The sequence below is a fragment of the Ostrea edulis genome, chromosome 4 (assembly GCF_947568905.1).
Source record: "Ostrea edulis chromosome 4, xbOstEdul1.1, whole genome shotgun sequence".
NCBI classification, from domain to species: domain Eukaryota; kingdom Metazoa; phylum Mollusca; class Bivalvia; order Ostreida; family Ostreidae; genus Ostrea; species Ostrea edulis.
This window is the reverse complement of record NC_079167.1, coordinates 58,844,351-58,872,025: the sequence shown is the minus strand read 5'-3', so window position 1 is coordinate 58,872,025 and position 27,675 is coordinate 58,844,351. Positions and strand designations below refer to the sequence as shown.

Sequence of the window (27,675 nt, the reverse complement as noted above, 5' to 3'; positions counted from 1 at the left end):
TAGCTCGGTTCATTATGATTTCCATAATATTATGTGAAGAATGCCAGCAAATGTTTTCTTAACGAAGAAATTAAAACAAAGCTATTTCTGAAGAGAGTTTACTCTCCGTGAAAGGTCAATCTAGCATCCAAAATACACTCTGTACTGTTTTCCTTAACAGCCACAACACCATACATATACCAGTATCGACATGAAGAAGAAATAAACTTCACAAAATTTAAAGTTTTCATAGGGAATAGAGGGATTCGTGAAATCCACATGCATACATGTAGCAAACATTACACTATCTACAAAAATTGCTATAAGGGAATGCAAAACCCTGTTCAAATTTTACTTGTTTGATATTACAAAGACTAGGAGTTAATTTAAAGGGTAACAGTGACAAAACTTCAGTATTTTCCCAGTTCACATACCATTGTCAATTATTCATTATGTTGTGCTCGTGGATTCCAGTTAGAGAAAGCAGTTGAGTTGATTATTGTTGTGCTAAAATGTTTCACTATTGTTTCTCATGTCATTGGTTGCTCCTTGACTAAGAATTTGATGTCATGTGTGAAGTCATTTCCAAGTGTTATTGTTTAAATTTTGCATGAGGTAGATATAAACTAAAATATTGGAAACACGATGTGAATATATTTATTCTCTTAAAAGTAGTGTGTCAAGTATTTGGAAAGTACTTATTGAAAATTACGTGAATTTTAAAGGCAGACTTCATGAGGTATCGGATTTAAACCTTAATAGCATCAATATAGAAGAAGAGGGCAGTAAATTTCAATCAACATTGAATTGCAGATTATTTGAACAGCAGGAAAAACTGTTACTTCTATCACACAAAAACGGAATATATCTTTTCATGGAGTCATAATGTATGTGGCAAGTGCAGGCCGGTCTGTCTTCTAAAAGGGCCATATTTACCAAGTTTTTGCAGGAATTTAAACCTGAAAATCACACCTAAATTAAAAATTTGAACAAATAATAGGATGTTTACTTAACTTTACTTTTCTATGACTTATTATTTGCTGCTGTGTAGCATAGTGAACTTTTCTAGCTTTGATACAAGTAAATGAAAGGTAACAGTTTATAAAAAGAGATCGCCGGACCCTAGAAAAACTTGACATGATAAAAACAAACACAGGACTTATTTACAGAAGAATTTCTCAATGGAAATCAATAGATGGGGATCAAATGCCACTGTAATTACAAAGAAAATGAAGTGAAAACTTGAGACATTGTTTCTGCAGTTGATGTTGTTTGGGGGACGGAGGCCATAAGAAGCTGTAAATGTAAAAGTTAATATGCATGTTCTTGACAAAGGTGCCGTCTATGTGTTATGATACTCGATTTGACTTTAAATGGGTCTCATTGATTTGAAGAGAACCTGTAAGTATTTGTTTACTTTCAATCTGCCATCGTGATACAATTTTTGTGTGTACATAGAGTAACCTGTAGCACGTCTTTTGTTTAGTGGTGTGCTAATTTTGGTGATAATAGGTTCGAAATCGTCAAAATGATAACCACCAAATTTAAGTCCTTTATATTTATCTAGTAGATATTGATCAAATTGCCAAATTTACAACTGTCAAAATTATTGACATATACCTAAATATTCTTAAATTCACCATTTTACATCCACCAAAAAACCCAGCTATATATGGTATTATGTTTAGAATTTTTAGGTTAGTTTATTCAGGTGACCTATTGCAATTGGTTGTCGTCTGTCGTCGTGCATTAACAATTGAACATTTTTAACTTCTTCATAACTACCATTCCAATTTGGTATGAAGCATCTATGGGACAAGGGGGTCATAAATTGTAAATTTCAGGACTCCTGCATCCCTGGATATTTAGAAAGAGCAGGTAGTCCTTTACCAAAATTGTAAATCTGATGATCCCAAAGGTAGGGCTTAAAGGTGTGAACAATAGAAATTTTTAACTTCTTGATAACTATCATTCCAATTCTTTTCATATTTGGTATGAAGCATCTTTGGAACAAGGGGGACATAAATTTTAAATTTCAGGATTCCTGCACCTTTAGGGCATTAGGGGCGGGGTAAAAACTGCCCAAAATTGACAAATTTTCAAAATCTTCTTCTGTAGAACTGCACATGTTTAAGGAAAACTAAATGCATAATGATGTAGGGCAGGATGGCCTCTACCAAAATTGTAAATTTCATGATCCTTGGGATAGGGGTTCTGACCCCAGGTTGGGACCAAACTTAGTATATAGTGTTTATGTGTAAGTTTGCTGATACTGTATAAAATCTGAATGCATATTTGGGAATAGCAGAAAAGGATGTACAAAAAATGGTGAATTTCACAACCCAGGGTTTTGGCTCAAGGATGGGTCCAAATTAGACTTATCCTTTAATGTTTTAATGTTAATACACCTAAAGTATTATGTTATGTAAAGCTTCTCATCAGTGATTGATTGAATATTGTTTTACGTCCCTCTCAAGAATATTTCACTCGTATGGAGACATCACCACTGCCGGTGACGGGCTTCTGCACTTTTGAGGGCATTGAAATTTTAACACATCTTGTTCTATGCTGTTGCTGAACATTAGAATTTAGCTTAGATATTCAGAACAGGAAATTTTTTTCTAGATTTCATAGCCCTTGGGTGTAGTGATACTTTTTCACAAGTACTCAGGTGACCGATAAGGCCTGTGGGCATCTTGTTTTTTATCAGATTGTATTTTTGTGTGAAACAGAAAACCCGTGAATAAATCTTTATTTTAATTTAAGGACATACAAAATGTTTCTTGATACACTGGTTTCGTGTTGCTTCCGAGTTATTTCCCTTTGGAGAACTCTCGTACATAGTAAGGTACGAACCAATTTGTTTGCGTGTGGGAGTGGGACAAATATTCGAAACTGGCATTTTATATGTAATTTTTTGTGACATTTCACGTACAATTCCATTGGACTTTATCTCGTTTCTACAAAAAATCGTGGGGTATATTACCATGTCTGTTTTCAGAGGTAGCATATTTTGATAGCTCCAGGTTGCTGCAAGTAAAAATGTAAAGTCAGCTTGTGTAAATTGTATAAATGGACATAACTGCAGCAAAAAAGGAGAGAAAAATCTTTGGAACAATTAGGTATTGACCCCAGGACCCATGCATTACTAGTTAAGTGATCCAACCTGACTGGGCGACCCAGGCCAATATACAAAGAATGGTAATATTACTTCAATGTAGAATTTTAACCTATTTCCAAAATCATACAAGAACTCTTCATACTGAGGAGATGGAAAAATAATTTTATAGAAAATGTCAGAAATGTCACATATGTCTTTAAAAGTAGTATTGAAGCCCCATGTAAACATATTTCAATACTTGAAATGGTCAAGTGTTATTGGTCTCCCAGATTTCTGTAAATTAAGCTTCTTAGAACTTTGAATAATTATCTACTACACTCAGCTGAGAAGTCATGAACACTCAATTTTATATTCAATTAAATATGTGATATTAATTTTGTATATAAGAGTTTAATTAGGTAATAGACATAAATGATAATTTGATGTTTTTTTAGGATGATTTTGCTGATTTAAGACTTTTTAAATAATTGGAATGCAACAAAGAATTGAATATGTGTTCAGGGCTATTAGAGTTAAAATTCTAGCCATTTTGTTAATTATAAGCTTTGAAGATTAAACATTTGCTGTATATGTTTAACACTAATATTATTCTGGTATTATGTCATTTATATAGGCATTTAAAAAGTCAGACTGATATGTTTAAAGTTAATTTTCTGACACGCTGATTAAATGATTGGTAATCTTGAATTAAGTCTTGACTATGTTCTTGAATAGCATTAAGAAATTCCATCTCCGCTATGGAAAAATTGTAATGTCTTGTTCCATTTAGTTTGTAATATGGGGGCTTTCATTTAATAAATTAAAAAATGTATGCATATTGCATGGTTCATTGAATTTATTCAAACTTTTAATTAAAGTACTTAAAATAATCTCATTTTACTTTTACAACCTAGGTTGTATTCAGTGTACAAGAAAAGATTTTGAGGGAATTAAAAGTTCACTAAGTCAAAAGGTATACTTAGTCTAGTATATGGTATGTGCAGACACTTAATTCTCAGACTGATATATACAATATTGAGTTTTGTAATAGCTATTTGTTCAATTATATTGTGTTTGTGACAAAACATTGGTGAGTTTCATGTGAATATTTGTTGTTGCAGTGCAATCACTTTCTTTTAATGTGTTTAGGATGTAAACCTGAATGAAATTCTCGTCCCATATATCCTTTTGACGTCCCATATATCCTTTTGATTGTTGGGAGATTTTGAAGAATGTTCTGCTAAAAGGTTGTAGAAAAAAAATCCTTTAAAAATATGAACCACTGCATCAATACACACTCTGCATCAAAGGAAGGTACGTTTAATATTCTACAGAATGAGCATCAGAATTGGTCCTCTAGCACCCAAAGGCCAGAGCGCAAGGGTCACTCTGACACATTCTGACAAATGCCTGTAATGGTCCAATTTTGAAGTGTATGGAAATCCAGGAAAATGCTTTCATGAAATTCCCATGCTGTCATGTATATAAGAATGTATGAAATTAGACAGAATGAAAACAGACTTTTGTAATTTTAACAACCAATAGGATGCAATTTCCCCTTTCAAACCATTCTAAATATGTTATGGTATCCTCCCCAGGGTCCCAATGCAGGGGGTCATTATTAATGTCTGTTTTTGGCCATTACGCATTTCTTGTTTAAAGGACATGAGGCGAAATCTGGATGAATTATCCTGAAATTTCCAATGGAAGCTATTTGATTTGAGACATGACCACTTCCATAAAGACATGAGTTATTGCAATAATGCACCTGTCAATGGGCCAAGACACAAATTGAACAAATGATTTCCGGTGAGAGTAGAATGGGACGGGAATCTCATATGCAGTGGCAACCAAAGAGATGATTATGATTTCAGTCTACAATCCAGTTGTGAAATTTGTTTTAACCGGAATCATGCAGTTATTCCATGGATGTGGTGTATTCCTAATAAAAGGGTTGAATTATAAAAACTAGGAACATGTATTATCATTTTGTGTTCATTGGTTTCAACAGAGGGACACAAATCTAAAAAGTTTCAAGGTAAAACCCGATTTCAAGGTCATCTTCTAATATGACTATTTACCCTAATAAACAGATCTTAGGAGCTAGATGCATGTCGTCCAAATAATTACTTCAACACTTACCTAGGGCATAAGGTCTGGTTGATCCCAACAGGCCATATTAAATAAAACCAAGGCTTTAGGTTGATCCCAAAGGTACTGAATCATACTTTATGACTCTTATTTACTTAACGCCATGGAAACTAAGAATCAGCACCTGGATTATTACACTGAAGCTTTTCATGGATAGGATCAAAGACTTTTTCAACTCTGAATGGTAGATGATAGCAATATAAGAAGGGGTGTGGATGTATGGTGTCTGATATGCACAAGCTATATTGCCTTGCAGGTTAAAGTATAGTTTATATTTCGCATGTAAAAGACGTGTTATGACCTTGACCTGATCAATGTCATAAAGGTTAATTTTGTGCAAAGGGATATAGATTTGAAAATTTTATATGCTAGTATTCTAGTTCCCATTTAAGTTGTCAATCTACATGGATGTTTTTAAAATTTTATATGTTAGTAACTCAAGTTCTTAAATTGTCAATCTACATGGGTATTTTTTTTCTTCATATGTTAGTGTTCTAGTTCTTTTAAAGTTGTCAATCTATATGGATATTTGTCATATTTATGTCAATATGATTTGAAATTAAATTTTCTCAAGATGCAATGAATCAGGATGAAGTTTATCTCTCTATAGTGAATTAAGTTGTTTGATACTTTGGTGGATGTTTATGATGATGGGCAGAGCAGGTTGTAGGAGGGAGATAAACGGCTTTTCTATCTGTATATTGCTGCCATGTCTGTTTACATGAGGGCAGGCCAGTGAAATTATTTCCATATTGATCTAATGTTAAGCAATTTGATACCCTGGTGACAATATGAATATATATGAATGATTTTACTTGCTGGTAAAGAAAAGCAAATCAATATTTGGTGCAAGTCTTTTTTGCTCTGCCTGATTTGACGCCAGATGGGCATTACATAGATAATAGCGGATTGAGGAATATTTTATTAACTATTATCCTTTTGTAAATATTCTTTTATGCATTTTAGCCAAGAAATCATTAAGTGTTTACAAAAGATAAGAGTGCTAATGATTAAAGTTTTGGGTGAGTCAGATTAGGCTAATGATTTATTTTAAGTTGCTTGAGTCCCTTCGGTAACGTATTGCAATTTGTTTTTATCCATTTATCATGTGGGCATTTTCAATTTCTGAGATACCACTGGACCATTTAATTGATACCAAATTTGGTGCTAGCATCTTTAGGGTAAGGGCAACAAAGTTTTATCATCCCTGGTCCCCTGTGTAAAAACTTCAATAAAATTCATGCAAATCTTTAAAAATCTTCTTTAATTATGAACATCAAAGTTAAACAATGAAAAATGCATTGTTTAATCTATTGGAAAATCTTCTTGACTCCTCCTTGACATCAAATAAGCATACAGTGTTCATATTAATACAGAGCATGGAGGACTCTACCAAAATTTTGAAATTCATAATCCCCGAGTCAGGACTTCTGGTGGTACTTGGTAGGACTCTTAGTGATGGCTTATAGAGTAAAAATGCATTATTTATTTTAAATAATTTCTATTGACATATGGGCATCCAACAATTAAACTAAGTGCATAGTTACAATGTATGGAGGCCTCTACTGAAATTGTGAAATTCTTCTGAATTAAGGATGTTGGTCTAGAAGTGGATCTCTATGGCTCCATATATTGAAATTCCATGGAATTTTAAAAAGAAATTCCTATTCAATCTGGAACTTATAGTTCATAAACTAGGTGCATATATTTATGTTGAGCATGGTCACACTTTTACGAAATGTGAATTCATGGCCCAGGCCTGGGTTCAATCTCCAGGGTAAGGATCAAATATTGAAAGTGCATTGAATCTTTGACAGTCTTCCTCTTTAACTCCTGAATATCTAGCACTTAAACTTGATGCACAGTTATAGCCTCTACAACAAAATTTTGATGGAATGTCTTTCAGTCTGTCTATCTCTGTCCTTTCAGCATTTTTGTGTCTGATTTTAATGTTGTAATGGAAAAAGAATTAATATTACAAAGTCATCCTTATTTTGTGCCATGACCCTGAATCATTTGGCCACGGTCAAGGTCATTGAAGTATTTCTTCTGAGCCACATTTTTGTATTGAAGAAACATTAGAAGGTCTCACTTGCAACATAGGCTGATAGGTTGCTTATATCTTACCTAACAATCAACCTCCAACTATTCTAAAGGATTAGGTTTTGACACCCTTTGTGCAGGGATGTGACATTATGCACCCTATTGCGTTATAAACTGTAATATTCAGGTTAATTATTTCAGTTAGTTATAGTTTGAACTGTAATTGAACAATTTCTATATCAAGATTATGCATTCACTCGCCCACCTACCTGTACACCCCCACAACATCACACCATATCCCCACAAACTCCAATGCAAGGTGATGATAAACATAGCTAATCACTTCATATATGTTTTCATGCATTTACATTGACATAAGTGTATAGATATCTATTCATATATGAACTATTATAATTGTAGACCCCAGCAGCAATAAATGGATAAAACATGTCTGCCACCTGTAGCAGGGCTAGTAGTCACACACCCCTTCTGACACCGGCCATGCCTCCAGCCTTATTGCAGAACCAGGCTTGTGCTGCTGTTCCAGAGAATTACGACATCGACAGCGAACTGCCAGAGACAAATGAGTAAGTTTAGAATTTGTACATTTGAAACTCACAGCTGTACATTTACTGTCTTCAGGGTATTTGTAAATTTTCTTTTGTATTATCTACATACATATTAATTGGCTGTATTACATCACCATTACCATTATAATAGTTTTTGTTGTTCAATTCTCAATGGATATGTAGTTTTATAAATTTAAATCTGGAACACAATTCAGAATTTATCCAATGTAATATAAGAAGGATAACTTTTCTCATTAGAAGCGGCAGAAAAACTTCTGGAAAATCTGTTCACTTTGCAAGGTAGTATTGTAGTGTCGAGGGAGATAACTCTGAAGGTCTTAAAGCATTTCATTGGTGATGGATGCTATACCACCAAATTCTGCACTTAAATGATATTGGTATTATAGTGGGGGTGGCATTGTAGGTTGACAAAATTAGTCAATTATATGTGCATTACGTACACTTGGTGGCCAGTGAAAACAGCTATTGTATTGAATTTAATGTGTAGACCATATTCTTTTTAGATACAAGTTTACTACTGACAGATTATCTACTAATTAAGTTTTTTTTTTGTTTTTTTTTAGCTCACCTGAGCTGAAAGCTCGAGTGAGCTTTTCTGATTGCCTGTTGTACATCACCTGTCTGTCCGTCTGTAAACTTTTTACATTTTCGACTTCTCCAGAACCACTGGACAATTTCAACCAAACTTGGCACAATGCATCCTTGGGTGAAAGGCTTTCAAGTTTGTTCAAATGAAGGGCCATGTCCCTTTCAAAGGGGAGAAACACAAAGATAAGGTGGGGTCATTTAAAAATCTTCTCAAGAACCACTGGGCCAGAAGAGCTGAAATTGTTAAAACCATGACCCCCGGAGGTACGTTGGGGCCACAATAGGGGATAAAAGTTTTACATGCAAATATATAGGTAAAAGCTTTGAAAATCTTCCTCTCAAGAACCACTGAGCCAGGAAAGTACGAATTTACATGAAAGCTTCCTGACATAGTGAAGATTCAAGTTTGTTAAAATCATAGCCCCCAGGGGTAGGGTGGGGCCACAATGGGATCGAAGTTTTCCATACAAATATGTAAAGAACTTCTTTAAAAATCTTCTCAAAAACAACGGGACCAGAAACATTTATATTGACTTATGAAAGCTTCCTGACATAGTGCAGATTCAAGTTTGTTAAAATCATATCCCAGGGATAGAGTGGGGCCATAATAGGGGATGAAAGTTTTACACACAAATATAGGGAAAATAAAAATCAACAACACTTTTTCTCAAAAACCATTTGGCCAGAGAAGTTTACATTTACATGAAAGCTTCCTGACATAGTGCAGATTAAAGTTTGATAACATCATGGCCCCCAGGGGTAGGGTGGGGCCACAATAGGGGATCAAATACGTAGGGAAAATCTTTAAAAATCTTCTTCTCAAGAACCACTTGGCCAAAAGAGTTTACATTTAAATGAAAGCTTCCTGACATAGTGCAGATTCAAGTTTGTAAAAATCATGGCCCCCAGGGATAGGTTGGGGCCACAATAGGGATTAAAGTTTTATGTGAATTTGTAGGGAAAAATCTTTGAATATGGGCTAAGGCGACTCAAGTGAGCAATGTGGCCCATGGGCCTCTTGTTTTTTTGGTTTTTTTTCCATTTTCTTTGGTTTTTTTTTTATTGGTTTATATATATATATATATATATATATATATATATATATATATAGTTTTAAATTTTATTTATAATTACATCTACAAGAGTTGTCCTAAAAAAGTATAAGATATTGTTCATAACTGTTAGTAGTTATTGAATAACTACAGAAGGTGGTAGGTGCCAAAGTAGCCAGTATGGATTTAACTGGCAACCACCACTTAATTTATGTGATGGATGCCACCACTAAATTAATATGGTGGCTTGCACTTATTTCATCTGACAGCCGCCACTTGATATCTTGCGGCCACCACTAAATTTATCTAGCTGCCGTCATTTGATTTATCTGGCAGCTGCCAATTTTAAAAAATGGTAGGAAATTTTTCCCCAAGTCATACAATATTGGGCACTCCAGTAAGAAATGTATTTTGTTCTCTCCAGATTTACAATTACCTTTCTGATCTATTATAAATGCTTGGATTTTTGCACATGATTACCCTCCATACTCCCCTTCAATAAATGATAAAAGATTGTTTGTACATTGGGGGAGGGCGTGTCTATAGCTGTGACCATGAGTTTGGTGTTTAGTGGATTAACACATACAAAACTAGGTTCATGGCATGCATGCGATCATATGACGGGTATGCCCTACTACCAATTCTAGAAGCAAAGTATATACAAACACAACAATATGTTAATGACCCACAAAAGGGTTGGGAGGGGGGTGGGGTGGAGGATGGGCTTTCCGATAAATGTGTTTGTTCTGATGACCACCATTTCCCTGACCACACACACACAGCAAAAAATCCTAGATTTGTCTCCATTGTTAATCTGTTTTTCAATCTGTTTGAAAGGATACCTTTACTTTTTATTTTGTCTTTTGTGAATTATTTCATGGTAAAGTGACAAAACTTATTAATTTATCAATTTGTTGAAAAGACCTATCCCAATTTAAAAGAATCTGGTTTCTGTTCCAGTACTTTCACAGCTCTGCTGTGAGGAAAACTAAGAAATTCCTATTGAAGTCATAATTGCCGAAGAGGGAAACAATTGAAATATATACAACCAGTGTTCATGATCTTTGTGTATTGAGGTGCCACACCAAGGGATCTTTGATAGATCTTGCAACAAACATTGTCACAAGAATAGTTCAATTGACAGACATGGTGTCAGCACTTTTGGAGAGACACACTTTGAAAAATGTTCAATCCCTCTTTGAAGAGAAACTTGGATTCTCAATTGTCTGGGAAATCTATATTCTTCCTGGTCCTGTGTGAAATAGTTTGGCACTGTGTACAAGGTGTTGTTTCATGTTTATGGTGTGCTGCCAGCCAAGCCCTTCATAAACAGAATATCAAGTTATTCCACTTAACAGAATTATACTGTGCTTTTGTGTTGTAGTTTACTTTTTACTGTTTTCTCTGAATAGGTAAAAACCGTGAATTTAAAACTGAAACATGGTATTAATGTCTTATAGAATGGACAGTGAAACCTTGAAAATAAAACTGTTCAAGATTGAACTTAGGCAAATGAAAATATCCAGGAGTTCAATTTAGCAGTTGAACTTTGCAAGTTCCTGTGAAAACTTCTGCACTTGATCAGGTGTGCTAGTTGAAATATTTATGTTCCAAGATTAAAACAGGTAGTTAATTTTAAGGTAACTCTATCCTTATATGAAATCATAGGTTTTTTGCAAAATTTTCATTTGATTAAATGATATAAATGTAGGAATTTTATTCACTGCACTGGGTACAATAAAAAATATAGTAAACGATTTGATACTAAAACAAGAGGCCCATGGGCCACATCGCTCACCTGAGTCACCTTGGTCCATATCAGAAGACTTTCCAAATATATTTGCATGTAAAACCATAGGGCCCTATTATGGCCCCAACGTACCCCTGGAGGCCATGGTTTTTGCAAACTTGAATCTACACTATGTCAGAAAGCTTTCATGTAAATGTGAACTTCTTTGGCCCAATTGTTCTTGAGAAGAAGATTTTTAAAGATTTTTCCTATATATTTGTATGTAAAACTTTGATCCCCTATTGTGGCCCCATCCTACCCCAGGGGGCCATGATTTGAACAAACTTAACTCTACACTATGTTAGGAAGCTTTCATGTAAATCTCAGCTTTTCTGGCTCAGTGGTTCTTGGGAAGAAGATTTTTAAAGATTGTCCCTATATATTTGTATGTAAAACTTTGATCCCCTATTGTGGCCCCATCCGACCCCCGGGGGCCAGGATTTTAACAAACTTGAATCTGCATTATGTCAGAAAGCTTTCATGTAAATATCAGCTTTTCTGGCTCAGTGGTTCTTGAGAAGAAGATTTTTCCTATATATTTGTATGTAAAACTTTGATCCCCTATTGTGGCCCCATCCATCCCCTGGGGGCCATGATTTTAACAATTTAAAATCTGCACTACCTAATAAAGCTTATCTATACATTTCATCTTTTCTGGCCTTGTGGTTCTTTTTTAATTACCCCACTCTATTTTTACCTTTTCTTGATTATCTCTCCTTGGAAGGTGGCCTGGCCCTTTATTTTAACAATTTAGAATTCCCTTTATCTAAGGATGCTTTGTTCTAACTTTGGTTGAAATTGGCCTAGTGGTTTTTGAGAAGGAGTCAAAAATGTTAAAACTTTACAGACAGACAGACGGACGGACGCCGGAATATGGGTGATCAGAAAAGCTCACTTGAGCTTTTAGCTCAGGTGAGCTAAAAAGTTTATATTTTCTATAAGTAAAATTAAATCATGAGCTGGTGTTTTCTCTATCATATGTCTATTATACAATGATTTCCCTGATATCCATAATTAATTCATATATATTTGAAAAGTAGCAGTTTTTTAAACTGTTGACATTAAAATTTTGTCATTTTAACCAGTTTTTATGTATATTTATTATGCTAGCTGTTTCTGTTTATGTATGTTTGACATCTTTAAAAAGGTGGCAACATACACATTTTCTTTGGTTATTGATTTAATTAAATTATATTAAGTGGAAATTAATACTTTTTTTTGTAGTTTGAACCCATAACAATGTGAAGTCACATGAAGGTGGAGCTATCCTAACTATGAACTTATATTAATTAATAATATATTCAGTGAATAAAAATGCATTGCATTGCTTATATTTTGATACAACTTATGATTTGTACACCAATATGAAATGAACTTTCATTGAACTGGTGAGTTGGTTTTAGGTGTGAGGATAGAGAGGATGCTGAACCCGAGCTATACTGCTTTGAGGACTTTATTTCACATGACCTTCAAACATCTCGACTTCCACTTGAGAGAGCCACCAGTTTGAACCCAGACATCTCCAAATCCCTGTCAAGGTGAGAAAATGAATGGTTTAATATTTTCAGATGGCCACTAGCATTTAGTGTTGCACATTTCTGTCTATCTGTCATTCCATTATTTCCCCTTTCTGATAAAGAACATGAAATACAGAACACCAGTGTGAGCAAAACCATGATTTTAATTTGTTACCATATAAATTTTTCATTGTCCCACTAACAGTGTTCATGGTTTAACAATGAAGATACAATTACAAAGTAACCATTGTTAACAAACTTCTTCAATAAATAATTTTAAAAAAAAACAAACCACTCCCTCATTCTCCATTCAACAGGTGACATAGAAATACGGGTGTCCATCACACTTGACTTTGTGGATGCAACTCCTATGAAACTCAACTGATTTTGTTCAAAGTTTGTAGGATTGTTAGTCACCATATGTAGTTTATCATATTGCACTGTCATTTTGATTCGACAAATTTTACAGGAGTTATTGGACTTTGTTGAATTCGTACGTGCTATGCTATAGGAACACTTTGTGGACACAACTCCTCCAAAACTGCTCAATGGATTTTGTTCAAATTTTGTAGGATTGTTAGTCACCATGTGTAGTTGATCATATTGCGCCGTCATTTTGATTTGACAAATTTTACAGGAGTTATGGGATTTTTGTGTTTCAACTTTTTTTGCAGCAGGGGGGGGGGGGGGGGGGGACATGGCTTTGTGTAGCAATCTTGTTAAGAATTTAATCACCAAAGAATACATGCACAGACACAAAATTTAGGGAATATTTTGAACAAAATTCATTTATCTTGAATCCTGCCAGGGTAAAATTTCCAAATTTGGGAGGATTTAGTACCTGCTACTTGAGATTTACAATCAAAGAATTTACTCATAATAAAATGCAAGAGGCTCCTGCAGACTACAGTATGGTTGACAATTATACACTTTTGAACTCAGAAGAAAAAAAACTACATTTGGAACTCATAATGTACATGTTAAAGACCTTCCCATCTCTCTCTCCAGCAATATGCACCTATGTTTGATTTTTTAGGTATGCTACCCGTGTTTTTCATTGACTCAAGAATTACTACCAATTTTTGACAGTTTCTCCTCAAAGAAATCATAAAAAATTCCCAAATTTATGTCAAAATTTATAATGAAATTACAGATTTAAAGTTGTATCTGAACTTCATAAACCGAATTTTGTAATGAATATTTTAAGTATGACCTACTTTTGCCTCAGCAGGATGATTTTGTCATTTTTTGGGATCGTAAATAATGTCAATTTCATGATGTACCTTTCTTTTGGTAACAAAGTTTTTGACCATGTGACCTTGACCTTGGAGTTTGTCTTACTTTTATGGAAAGTTAACCTATACCATATCTGGTGAACTATCCTTGATGTTGTTGAATAAACAACAGCTCAGGTTTTGTTGTTGAATAAACAACAACTTGGGTTTTGTTGATTAACCCCACGTGTATGGCATGCCAAATTCACAAAAATGAGCTAAACATAGTTTTACAGTTGTAAACTATAGTTTACAGTCGATAAACCTAGTTTATCGACTGTAAACAATTCGTTAACTATAGTTTTCATCCGTAAAACTATATTTAACGGTTGTAAACTATAGTTTACAAATGCTAATCCAAGTTTATCTGTCTTTAAATAAACGTTAACAATAGATTTTGCTGATAAATACAGATTCACATTTGTAAACTATAATTTACATTCGTTAACTATAGTTCACAATTGTTAATCCTAGTTTCACAAATTGTGATACTATATTTATCAGACTTGTAAACCGTAGTTTACAATCGTGAAACCGGATTTATCAGATAAACTATGTTTTGCAATCGCTAATGATTGTTTTCATTGTTAATTATAGTTTACGCTTGTGAAACATAGATTATCTGTTAACTATGGTTTACAGATGTGAAATATAGATTAACGTCGTTAACTATAGTTTACGGTCCGTAAACTATAGTTTACAGTCGATAAACCTAGTTTATCAACTGCGAAACTGTGTTTAGCTCATTTTTGTGAATTTGGCGTGCCATACACGTGACCCTGCACGTTGATCGCATGTTAATTAATTGATAGCTTGGATATAATCATTGATTCAGAGTGTTGATGAAACAAGATCACTGCAGAACTATTACCCATCTTGTTTTAAAACAAAAGTGTTAGGGATGATAACTTCCAGGATAGCCATGCTCAACCCAAAATGAAAGTAGGAAACGTGTTGTAGTAGAATAAATATACAGTCATTGAAAAAAGGTATGAAATTACAGGAAAAGGTTGTAAAAGTCATGGTCATTGGTCGCATTAGACAGTTGGTCATTCAATGGTCTTCATTTCTGGAGTAGACACGATGACAGTTGACAACATCAACTGACCAAAATTCAGTATGCTAGTATTTATATTTCATATTCTTTAAAGCCAATATCTGGATAACAGATCCAGAATCGTCCATGCTCGTTATTATGAACTACTGCCGGTTTGGTTTGGCCAAGTGCACATATTATTTTGATGTGTTAATAATTAAAAACAAAACTCCAAGCAATATAAGAAGAAGTACAGGTGTATGCATACGCAATTATAAATTGCCATATTTATTACGAAGCAATTTTGCTATTATTCGTTGTTTAATAATTTAACTTTAAGGCTTCGTATAAACAATAATTAAATTGTAGAATATGTGTGGCATTTTATTAGTGAAAATAACGGATCATGTTCAAACTAAACATATTTCACTATAATCAATTGTACAGAAAGGGAATTTGCAACTTTTCTGAATAATCCTCACTTATGCGTGCTTTTTATTTGAATAAACTGATATAAAGTTACGACTGAGCACATTTGAAGCATGTAGTGGTTCATTAGAATATATTTATACAGTAATGATTGGTTTATGTATTGCTTATTGATCTTGATGATCAAATGATATGCTGGAGATTGTTTATCATCTGACACTGCACGCATTGCTGATATGATGTACATAAATTGACAATTCATTGTCTTGATCATCGCGTGCTGTTTAAGTGACACATTCAGCATATAGATAAATAGAACACCTAATTAGAGAAATGTTAAAGAGACATGTGTAATCACTTTCATCATACTGCATGACTTATGTTTTCTTTACAATTCATACTTAGCAAAAATTATCAGAGACTCACCTTCCAAAGCAATTACTCTCAGGGTTAATGAACCAATCTAAGTGAAAAATGATCATCCAGATATGGAAAACAAATTAGCGCATTAATGTGTATAAAAAAAAAAAATTGGTCCCCCCCCCCCCAAATTATACAGAAGGTGGTGCATCCAGATTGTTGGGATCTGGATTAATGAGGCCCCACTGTACCGGCATGGCAACACGGCACATGTTTGTAATGAGAGATTTTGATGCAGAGAACCAGCATGTATTACTGTAACTGGGAGAAATATGATCATAATCTTGTACATGGAGATATCTAAAGAAAGTATATAATCTCATCAGCATTTGGACCATGAATATTTACATTTGAAAACCTTAATGAACAAGACTTGAGTGAAGTGAAGGGTACAGCATTTTTCTTCATATTCAACTGGTCTGCTGAAGAAATTGTCAGTCTTATCTGCAGATGATTGAATAATTTACAGATCATAGACCCTACCAACAAATTTGTATGGAATCACCTTTTTGATTTGAGAAGCAGGGGAGAAATCGTTATTGTCACAGAAAGTTCTATTCTTCATTATATCTTACAGAGGTGTTCCTGTGAAGTGAGAAAGATCCCTATTGATTTTTAAAGCTGGTTTCACGATATTCCATTATTTTGAAGTGAATGGATTTTCCAAATGATCTTTCTTCCTGCAGCTTTTCTTCCTCCTCACATTGCAGATATGATTTGTACTGGGTAACTTTGATTTGAATTGCATTTTGTCATTTAGAAATAAAATAAAAATTCTGTGATTTTCCAAAAGCAGGTTTTAGGAAAAGTATCTTAGCAAATATAAAAACATTTCATGAAGTGCTTCTATAAAAAGGAAGAATGCACCGGTAATTGTTTTGATGTTGTCGATTCTTATGTACCCTTGGGTAGTTCATGAGACAATAACTTCGAAGTTTTTCCTATATATTGTACTTTCATCAAAGAAATGTGTTTATCTTGAATCATAAATGTTATTTGCACCTGATGATCAGGTGAGCTGTTTCCTTTTCGTTATTTTTTGATCTATTAGGTGACAATTTTCTCCATTAGATATAAAGGAGATACTCTTTCATTCCCTTTGAGAAAGATATATTTCTCATTCTCATGGATAATCTCATACATAGACCAGGCCATTAAGATGTACTATAAGGAATCAGTGTTAATGTACAATTTTGTCTGTGTGAATTGGGTGATTACTATAACAGGTATGATGAATATTCTTGAGAAATTATACAGAAATGTCTCCTGACTCTAGAATTGAAATCAGTTTGCCAATACAGGAGATATTGTAATGAGCTTTGTTTAAAAAAAAAAAAAAAACACGAGGAAGAGAAGCAAGGCAAAGATTTCAAGATGCAGTGAGGTGGCGATCTTATCCCATGAAGATGCAGGAATAGACCTTTATTTCATTTTGCACTCATGTTCCATGAATTTGCTCTGATTAAATGCAATTTGGTGGAAAGCAAACTTGAGGCATTTTTCACCAAGAAAAGACTGCTGAAAGGATTATAAGCCATTAATATGGAAGAAAATCCATAATTAAAATATGATACACTCTTTAAGGTCTTGCACATGAGAGCTTCCTAATTAAGGCAGTGGTTTTATGACTAAAAGAGCAACTGTAAAGTTGGTGCATTTTTCCTGCTACTTTAATGAGAACCTTATATAATTAACATTGCTTAATATCCTCAGGCCACCAGCTAATTGTCTGATCCAATCAAAATCTTTCTGTGAAGCCCTTATTTCTAAGATGAATGAATATCTCTGCAAGAGTTCATGTAAAGTTTACTTAGTGGCCGCTTATTTGCATTGCAATCAATCAGAAGAGAGAGGGAAAAATCCTAGCTTCCACTTCTATGAAAACAGGGGAACTTTTTTTTTATTGAAGTCTTTGAAGATAAATTGTGACTTTGGTCTTTATTTAATGTCGCAATATTGTGGAAGGTCTGCATGCTGGCTTCCTTAGATAAAACCCTATTCCACCTGCTGAACCATTGGAATTGGTTTTGACCATCCCTGTATGTGCTGGATGAAACAATTTTCTGTGTGACCTGTAAAGCAGAGTATTACTTAGGAATTACTTTGTTCATCGTCTTTTTCATATTTTGAAAGCTGGTTTGGCATTAAATCTCAAAATTACTGAAGACAGTGTTAGTAGTATTAAGAAACTGGAGGCAAATAAAAAAAAATGTTCAAAATGTTGGCAATTACGTTATATTGATAAGTAATCACTTGCACTTCAGGTTGGTCTACATAAAACATTTTTTCCAATAATTTAAACACAGTATGTGGTTATTTTAACTACAGAAAGAAATGTAAAGTGCAATTTTGCTGCTGGAAAAAAATGTGTTTATTTTTTGGAAGTGAGTTGACAATGCGATGAGGTAATTGCATTCTTATGTTCTTAAAACTATGTTTATTTTGGAATTGTTAAAAAAGACAGCCCCCTACAGCTGGTTGGAAGTGCTTCTGCTGATGTTTGGTGGCTGGTTCATGGTCTTTGTCAGGGGCCCTGCACTCTGTCTAAGCAGATCCCTCAAAACATGCAAGTTGCATTTAAGTGCTTCATATCCCAATCATAAATGACAGCTCTAATTAAAATTTATGTCCCCGAGGAAGTTCGGAAAACCAAACAGAAACCAGTAGGGAAGAGTGGTACAGTTTATCTTTTCTGCTATGATATTGTTTACCAAAATAGCAGCAGTGTTTCTCATAATTTGTTTAATCTGAACATGTTTTCTGCTGGTTTTTTCTTCTTCACTTGTTGCCTCAGCTAGGTATATTTACTTGTATTGTAATATGTACACAGAATTAAGTTTAAGATTTATAGACTGGCCAAATAGGAGATGGTATATTTCAAAATTCAAAAATTACCTTGAATTTTATGAGAAAATGTGCCAATACTTTGGTGCAAAGATGATTGAATTGAGTATTTGACATAACCATGAATTGATGCTACTTTGAATAAAGAGATAATGACATGTTTTAGCCGGAATAATGGATTATCACTCCTGTTTAGAAAATAATTCAGTTTATACCTTAGTAGTATACAGAATGTTGTATATTAACAATTTAAGAAAGGCTATGTCCCAAAGTAATCCCATTGTTTTGGTTAAGGTTAAAACTGATACTCTAAGGCAAACATTTTTTTTTTTATGGGAGCACCAACCCTGATTTGGGCTGAAATCAAATGAAAATAAAAGTACCCAATTCATGTTTTATTTGTGTTTCTCTTACCTAGAGTTCGTTGACGGTCATTGAAAAAAGGGTAAACAAACTGCAAGAAAACTACAGTTCTGAATTGTCCATCTTGCAGCTTGTGCAATAAATTGTGACCTATTAAGAATACCAGTTCCAAACCAAGAAAGAAGAAAATAATGAAATTTAAAAACAATTTGTTATTCTCATTGACACTTAACCAATCATCATTGGAAACCCACGGTCGGTTGCTCTCCATGGAGCGCGACCGACCCTGGTTTTCTGACGATGTTAACCAATCAAAGTTGTACATCCAAATTCAGACCAGTATCAGCTTTTTTCTACAAAATTTCGATGATTAAAATTTCTATCCTGAATTCAAATAAAAAAAATTTTTCACAATATCCCTCCTTTTTCCCCCATTTTTCTGACTGACTGTTTTGGTTTAACACTTCTATTTTTATTTCTCCTCCCCCAATTTTGAGGGGAAAATGTCCCCTAAAACAGAGAATAAAAAAGATGTTGGCCAAATCAAACTTTTGTTTTGTTTGTAATATCTACTATTGATGAAAACAAAGTCATATTTTTGGGGGATAGATAAATCTATTCTTAAATAATGAAATTACTGATAATAGTGCATGTCGTGTTGCTTTCTTTATTTAGATTTGTATATGCAGTGTTCATCTCACAGTCGTAATATTGATATGAAGCCTCTGGAGGTCCAGTATTTTGATACTAATAATATACTTCTATGTAATAGAAAGTTTCAGTATTTTTATTACCAACTTATTATGATATACTTTTATAATATGGAGAGACTTTTAAGTGGTTTAATAGTAAAGTGTGTTGTTTATAGCTTGTTGATTCCCTGGACTAAAATTATTTCAAAGTTTGATTTCAAGTATCTAGAGAGAGCTGGTCCACAGGAGACAGTGGATTGCATGACAAAGGGTTCTATGCAATAATAACTGACTGATGCACACAACGGACATAACCAGAAAGACTAGACATGATGGAGGCTTGAGAGATTTTCTTTTCTCATTAAGGAACTGGATATAAGTCCCTGTGCATTCAAATAATCAAACCTCAGTAATTTGTTTCTTGTTCTGTGTCCATTACCTGGTTGTTAGGGATGCTGTATAAAATGCAGGCATTCTTAATCCGATAGCCATCAGTTTTTATAGACTAGGCGTAATTCAAAGAACAGATACACTGCACTGAATTTATTGATTAATTTGACCCTACAATGTCGTAAAATTCAAAATATTTTTAAAACAGTTTATTGAATGGTTATTATTCCAAGAAAAAAAAAAAGAACGATGGAATTATCTTTTGCTTCTCTCAGATAGATTTGCAGTTTTTTGCACAAAGGATTTCTTGGTTCTTTGGAGTCTGGGTAATTGATTAGTTTGTAATTCAATATACATTGTCACCAAGCCTCTTGTAATGTCTGAGACTCATAATTTCCACTGAGGCTGTTGCAGGACAAGCCTTGCTTGGCAAAAATGTAAAACAAAATTCTAGGACTTGTCATCATCTCACAAGATGCGGTTCCCTTGAGCATATTGAAGATTAATAACAGACTTATCAACTTTTGTTCAAAATTACCGTATTTATAGGAATGTTCCTTTGGTCACAGTCATTAATTTTGTAAAATCTTTTTTGGAATCTTGATTATAATATATACCAATTAGAGATATATCAAATCAGTTACTTGGACGATTAACTGATGGAGTACTCAGTAAAAATGTGTTATCTGTTTCTTTTTTTGAAAACTTACAGCTTCTAGGCAAATTATTTACAAAAAATTTGTTGTTTGTTTTTCTGGATTTCCTACCTGATTGACTTGCCCTTTGTATTTGATTCATATGTGATTTAACATGTTGGTTGTTCCGTTTGTATATGCCAAGTTTACTATCCATAGCTGAAATTAAAACTTTTTTTAGATCTTAAATTCTTTCATCTGTCTGCTAAATCTTTTGAAACATATATCCACACATTTGAAATCTACAGCAGCGTTTCTACATCTGTTCGATTTCGCAACCAAATGCTAGTTAAATAACTTTTAAAAATGTAATAGATCGTAAACGATTTAGCAATCATCAGTGAAAACAAATCATTAAAGCCAACCAAAAATTAAGGGCTAATGATAGCCATAGGTGAAAAAAGTCATGCACCAGGTGATTGTTCACGATAATTACTGTATATGTATAGCCGCAGCCAATTACAACCATACACTGGGGTACAGTACGTGAAACTAATCACTGTATATACATTGTACATGCACCATCCCTATTTTATTTTTAGATATTGCTGATGTTTTTAACGATGATTTGTTCTTTGAAATATTTAAAACATTAATCCGAGTAACCTAGTTCCAAGTTTAGTATTCAATACTCAGACGTTCGTTTGAGTACCCGGTTAATCGGGTACTCGTTGACATCCCTAATACCAATAGATATGAGTAACTAATGTATTTGTTTCCTCAGATGACTGTCCTTGTCATCCAGTTATATAAGATGCTTTGTTCTTCCTCTTTGCCAACCTGTGAAAGACCGGATTTAACAAAGATAGTTTTTGCACAGACTGAAACATCCATTGTTAGTATGAAATCAGTTCAGTTATGCCAAAGGCTCTAAATTGTGTTTCTGATCATAGTTTGTCCATTGTACACTAGTCGAAATTTGGACAGACAGATGGATGGGTATATTTGATCATAAATAGGCACTTAAGTTTTATAAGGAAACTTCCAAACTTCATCAATTCATGGTGTGTCCAACATATCATTATTAGCTCACTTGATTTGAAAATTCAAGTTAACTTTTTTTAGTGAAGTCTGCTTGTTTGTAAACTTCTCCCATTTCCACTGGAGAATCACTAGACCAATTCCAACCAAACTTGTCACAAAGCATTCTAAAGAAAAGGAGACATAAGTTTGTTCAAATAAGGAATCATGCCCTTTCTAAGGGGAAATGAGGAAAAGGTGAAATTTATAAATCTAATATCTAGAACTACTGAGTTGGAAATGACTGAACTTATGTGATAGCTTTCTTGAATAGTGTAGATACAAATTTGTTCACATGATGGCCCACTGAGTCAACAAAAGGAGTTTAAAGTTAATTCACTTTGGAATAAGAATGGAAATCTTTCTTTTCAAGAAGAAAAAGGCTACAATTGTGAAAATGATAACAAAATCATTTTGGTATAGTTTAGTTCAAAATTCTTAAACCATGGTCATGAAGGGGTCACATTTGAATAGGAATTCTTTGAAAACCTTCACACTACAACAAGGCAAGCCAACTGGTGAAAGAATGTTCGAGCATCAACAATATTCAAATTTTTATGATTAGATTTCCTTTTGGAACCTCTTGAAAGTAATTATGGGTTGTTGAAATAATTTGCTGTTGGACATTTTGTTATCCTTTATGCTGACCTTTGGTTATTGTTGTGCCACTGTTGATATGGCAAATGTGTAAGTGACAAGATGAATCAGGTTAGCCTTATGTCCCATGGGTCTCTAGTTTCCTTGCACAGTATTTTTTTAGGTATAATATTACTCACAGCAATGAATCAACTTTCATTGAAGATTAGATTTCAGGCAAGGAATCTGATATGTGATATTATTTTAATTACATATTAAGCAGACAAAACATTCCATTATGCTGTGTTGTTTGTAGATCGAGTGGCATTTTCTTTACGTAACATTTATGTAATGTGAAAATGTGCATATCTGTTAATAAGTGTCTGAGTTTTGATCTGTGCATGCCTTTGTGTTTTACACTCCTAGTAAGTCAAAGTGAATTGATAAAGACTGTACACATATTATGACAAACAATTGAAGATGCTTAGTAAATGTGATGCATGGGACCTCTCATGCCACAATGTCAGGAGTCCTGGGTCCACTTGTGTCACAGAGTATCGGATGTCCTGGGTCCACTTGTGTCACAGATTATTGGGAGTCTTGGGTCCACTTGTGTCACTGAATATCGGATGTCCTGGGTCCACTTGTGTCACAGAGTATTGGGAGTCCTGGGTCCACTTTTGTCACTGAATATCGGATGTCCTGGGTCCACTTGTGTCCCAGAATATCGGGAGTCCTTGGTCCACTTTTGTCACAGAGTATCAGGAGTCCTGGATCCACTCAATTGATATGCCAGGATATTTTATAAAGCAGGAAACTGTTTTATATATGATAGTAATGATATCTACATGTACAGTTCAAATAAGTTGGGATGAAGTGTATAATTGAATCAAAAAGTGGTTTAAGTTAATGTAGGTAAAAGTACATTGCCCATTTTTCATCAAAGGATTTGGGGCCTTGGCTCTCGTCCAAATTAAATGATATTCTTCAAAATATTTTGCACCATTTACCCCAGACACCTGGCCTATTGGGAGTAACCTTTAAATCAGCTTCTTTTTATGCCCCCAAGATCGGGGGGGGGGGGGGGGGGGGGGGGGGGGGGGCATCTTGTTTTTGTCATTCTGTCTGAAACTTTAACCTTGCTAATAATTTTTTAACAGTAAGTGATAGAGCTTTGATATTTCACATGAGTATTCCTTGTGACAAGACCTTTCCGTGGGTACCAACATTTTCTACCCTATGATCTTGACCTTGACATTTGACCTACTTTTAATTTTTTTTTATACATTGGTCATAACTTCTTAATGGTAAATATTATAGCTTTCATATTGTACATGAGCATTTCTTGTGACAAGATCTTTCTACTGATACCAAGATATTTGTCCTTGTGACCTTGGCCATCTTCGGAATTGGCCATTATCGGGGGCATTTGTGTTTCACAAACACATCTTGTTTCTCTTTTTTTTATTTCATTGCGAAATAAGGTCTGAGTATGGAGATTAGAATGACTAGAACTTGGGGAAACAAGTAGTAAATAAAACTAAATATTTCCATGTGTGAAGATAGTCTTACGATCTCCCTAAGATGTTATGTACACCAGCAAAGGGGTAAAATGGTAGGGGTGGAGGTTGAGAAAAGTATGTGAAAGATCAAGTGCTAGACCCCTCCCCTTTCACAAGTTTTGTTTAACAAATGTACACTTTGATTTTTATTTTAAAAAGTATGATACCAAATATGATTCCAAATGAAATTAGTTCTTTGGTATAGACCATGTATGGGGGAAGGGGAACAAAAATTGTGAATGTCATGATCACTAAACTCCCAGTGCCTGAGACCTCAAAATATTATGCAATCTTTAAAAATCTTCTCTACTCTTGGACATCTTGCAGACAGATTCTGTAGTTGTGATGAGCATAGAAGTTTCAATATCAAGTCAGTCATCCAACAACTGAGTAGATATTGATGAGGAGGAATGAAGTCACTTCCAGAATTGTTAAACTCTGATGACCCCCCCCCCCCTACCCCCTCAGTCATGTATTCTGGTATCATGATAGGGCTCTGAAGCCCATAGAATCTCTAAAATATCTCCATCAAACTGAGTACGTAGTAATAATGAAAAAAGAATTCTCCATGTAAAGTATGAAATTCATGACCCCTTGAGTAAGGAATTGTGGTGGTAGGTCGGGTTTCTTGAAATGGCTGATATAGGGAAAATGTATTATCTCTTTTAAAATCATCTTGAATCTTGGACATCAGACAATCAAATTTGGCACTTAGTAATAATGAGGAATGAAGCGTCCTCTTTGATTCATTTCTCCTGGGTCAGGGACTTGTTAGGATAGGGTTCTTTGTTTCATATAGTGAATATGCATTATTTCTGTAAAATTCTTCTGAAATCCTGGACACCAAACAAATTAACATTACTGTAACACAGAGACTGATTGCATAATATAGAATGGAGGCCTCTATCAAAATGAAATATTTAGTCCCTAGGTAAATTGTTTAAGCTTCAGAATAGGGTTATATGGATGGTCTTGCATCTAGGCAATAACATTGTAAATAGAGAGACATTAGGAGTTTCATATTATTCACAAAACTGAAATTTCTGGTCCTTTGTCCAAACATGCAGGCCCCCAGGATAGAGCCATATGGATCATTTTGTGAGGGAAAAACTGCAGAATTTGAAAGACTATTCTCCTTTATTTCTGAACACATACCAAACAAATTCAAATCGTAGCTATAGCAATGGTGGTGAATCACATGACTTTAGCATGACCTGGAAAAATGACGATGAAAGTCAACACAAGGGAAAATTCAAACGAATAAGTAACACCTTTATCAATAACGAATTGTCACATAACTTATATCAACATTCAAAGGATTTTCTTAGAAGCAAATCTATACTCAAAAGTTAGTTCTACATGTATTTCCTTGTGTATTTGTTACTTGTTTACTATCTTAATATCCTATAATTATATATATATATATAAAAGTCAATAGATTTTTAGAAGGGTTTACATGCCAAAAACGGATATCGTTTGCTTCAGTTATATCCCCGTATATCAAAGTTTCATGTCATTAACTTATGGTAATCCGACATAATTAAAATTCAGCAAAGAAAAAAAAAAAGGAAAGAAGAATATTTTATTTAAAAAACAAATCGGATGTATTGTCAGCAATTGAAAATATGATATGCACAGTAACAGTCAGGCCTTCGAAAGCAAGTTTATCCACGTAATTCACACAATGCATGGCTTTGCTCGCATGATGGATAGTCCTTCGTCTACCTGACCATGCGAACTTGCTTTATTCCCCGGGTATGGATACTTTCGCTTTCATGTTCACCGCCATTAATTAGGTTAATAGATAGGTCACGGCAGGAATATTCTTCAAAAATTTCAGTTGTTGAGAAAACAAAATCTAAAAGCCGATTAATTGGAATAAAATTTTCATAATCGAGCGCTTAGAATTTGGCAACAATCGACTGATTTTCGATTATAATCGATCATTGGAACACCACTGTCAGCATTTTTAGTCCCTGTAAATTCACATCAATATGTTATCTAGGTACTGTTAGAGGGCGCTTCTGTTTTCCTTCTTCTTTTTTTTTCTTTCGAGTGTACTCTGATTATTTTTGGTGCCCTGAGTAATGATCTCTATAGAATTCCTTTTTCAAAAGTTGCCAAATCCATTATTCGATGATTGATTGCTGAAATTAAGTAGGGGCTTGATGAAAACAATGCACAGAGGAAAATCATGATGATGAGATATTTTTCATTCATCTAAAAATACGTTAACTCAGTTTATATTAAACATGATATGTTTGGCTGCAGTTTCATGATTAATCTCACTAAATAGGGAATCTGCAACCAGTATCATTCAGATTTTTCCCCAAAATAGCTTACAACCCTTATATATCATGAAAGTAAATCGGAGATGAAGAAGCTCATATTTGCATCAATTAGATTGCATTTTGGCCAAAATTTTGAACAAAGTTCCTTAATAAGACCTAGATTTATGACTGGAAATGCGTAATGTTGGTCATGTGGTGTCTGTCATAACACTATTGTATATGTTGTTAAGGAGTAGCATGCTGTGTCTATAGATACAGAAGCTGTTCGTCAAAGTGATGAAGATCAGTCAATAGCTTGAGAACCACTCTGATGGATTCATTGAAGCTGATCAAATGCTGAGATCAGATTGCGCTGGAGTTATTGGATATTGCAGTTTGAAGGAGAAGAGGGCCTTTAGATTGGGCTCTGTAATCAGTTTCTGATTCGACAGTAAAGGTGTGCTTAATTTCCATGATTATTTGATTGGGTTTGGCTTTCCCCGATGAAGATTTTTTTTCTTGACTTTATGATATTAGAATATCAGGTCTGTGCAGAGGAAGAAGTGAATTTTTTCTTCATTTAAGGAAAACTTAAACTTTCAATTTTACCTAAAGAAAATCTGGCAGACTTTAAGGGTTTCAACATGAGTTTGTTATGGCAAAAGTTATACAGGAAATGGAAAGCGTGGAAAAGGGCCGAGCTAGCAGTTGCTACCATGTTAATGAACATTCAAAATAAAAAGCAACAAGTCTCTCCACAGCCACATAAAGTGTGAGTATGAATTCTTTTTTGATATGTTGCATGAAAAACAAAGTTGAAAAAAAATCTTTTTTTTAATTAAGATTTGCCTATTATTTCAAGGTCAATTTTTGTAGATATTCAAGGGGAAAATTTTTGGGGAAAGGTTGTAATCAGAGAGAGAGAAAGTATTCTATACAAAGTGATATGTTGCTGTGAGGTTTTCTGATATAATGTAAATGAGTGTTTATTGAATTCTTTGATCAAAGTAATAAAATGTAGCAATGAAAAAGTCATGCAATAAAATCTTCTAATTATAGTCACATTATTGTCAACCTGTTGTCATTCTATGGTCAATCACACAAAATTTACATTTGATTGCCAGAGTATGAGTAACAGTTAAAGGTACCTTAATAGCCTAAATGTATTTCATATGTAGTTGCATTTATTCATCATTTAATGTGGTAATGATAACCTAATTGACTGGGAAAAGTAAAGACAGATTCATTTGATTGTAAAACCCTGGCTGAATTACCATCAAGTTCTTCCCATTCAG

General features: G+C 34.2%; 1 protein-coding gene across 10 annotated transcripts in view; it reads left to right on the top strand.

The window, feature by feature from the left end:
• LOC125667959 (ankyrin repeat and fibronectin type-III domain-containing protein 1-like) overlaps positions 1-27,675 on the top strand; it is a 124,759-nt gene that overhangs the window by 29,315 nt on the left and 67,769 nt on the right. For 6 of the 10 annotated variants that reach the window (XM_048901656.2, XM_048901665.2, XM_048901655.2 and 3 more), the window contains 3 exons: positions 7,694-7,860; positions 8,101-8,142; positions 12,696-12,830. In XM_048901656.2, the coding sequence (XP_048757613.1) occupies positions 7,721-7,860; positions 8,101-8,142; positions 12,696-12,830 (317 nt within the window). In that variant the 5' untranslated portion in view covers positions 7,694-7,720. The remainder of the gene's footprint in view (positions 1-7,693; positions 7,861-8,100; positions 8,143-12,695; positions 12,831-27,675) is intronic. The other 4 variants (XM_048901662.2, XM_056163186.1, XM_056163185.1 and 1 more) reach the window with 1 other exon arrangement.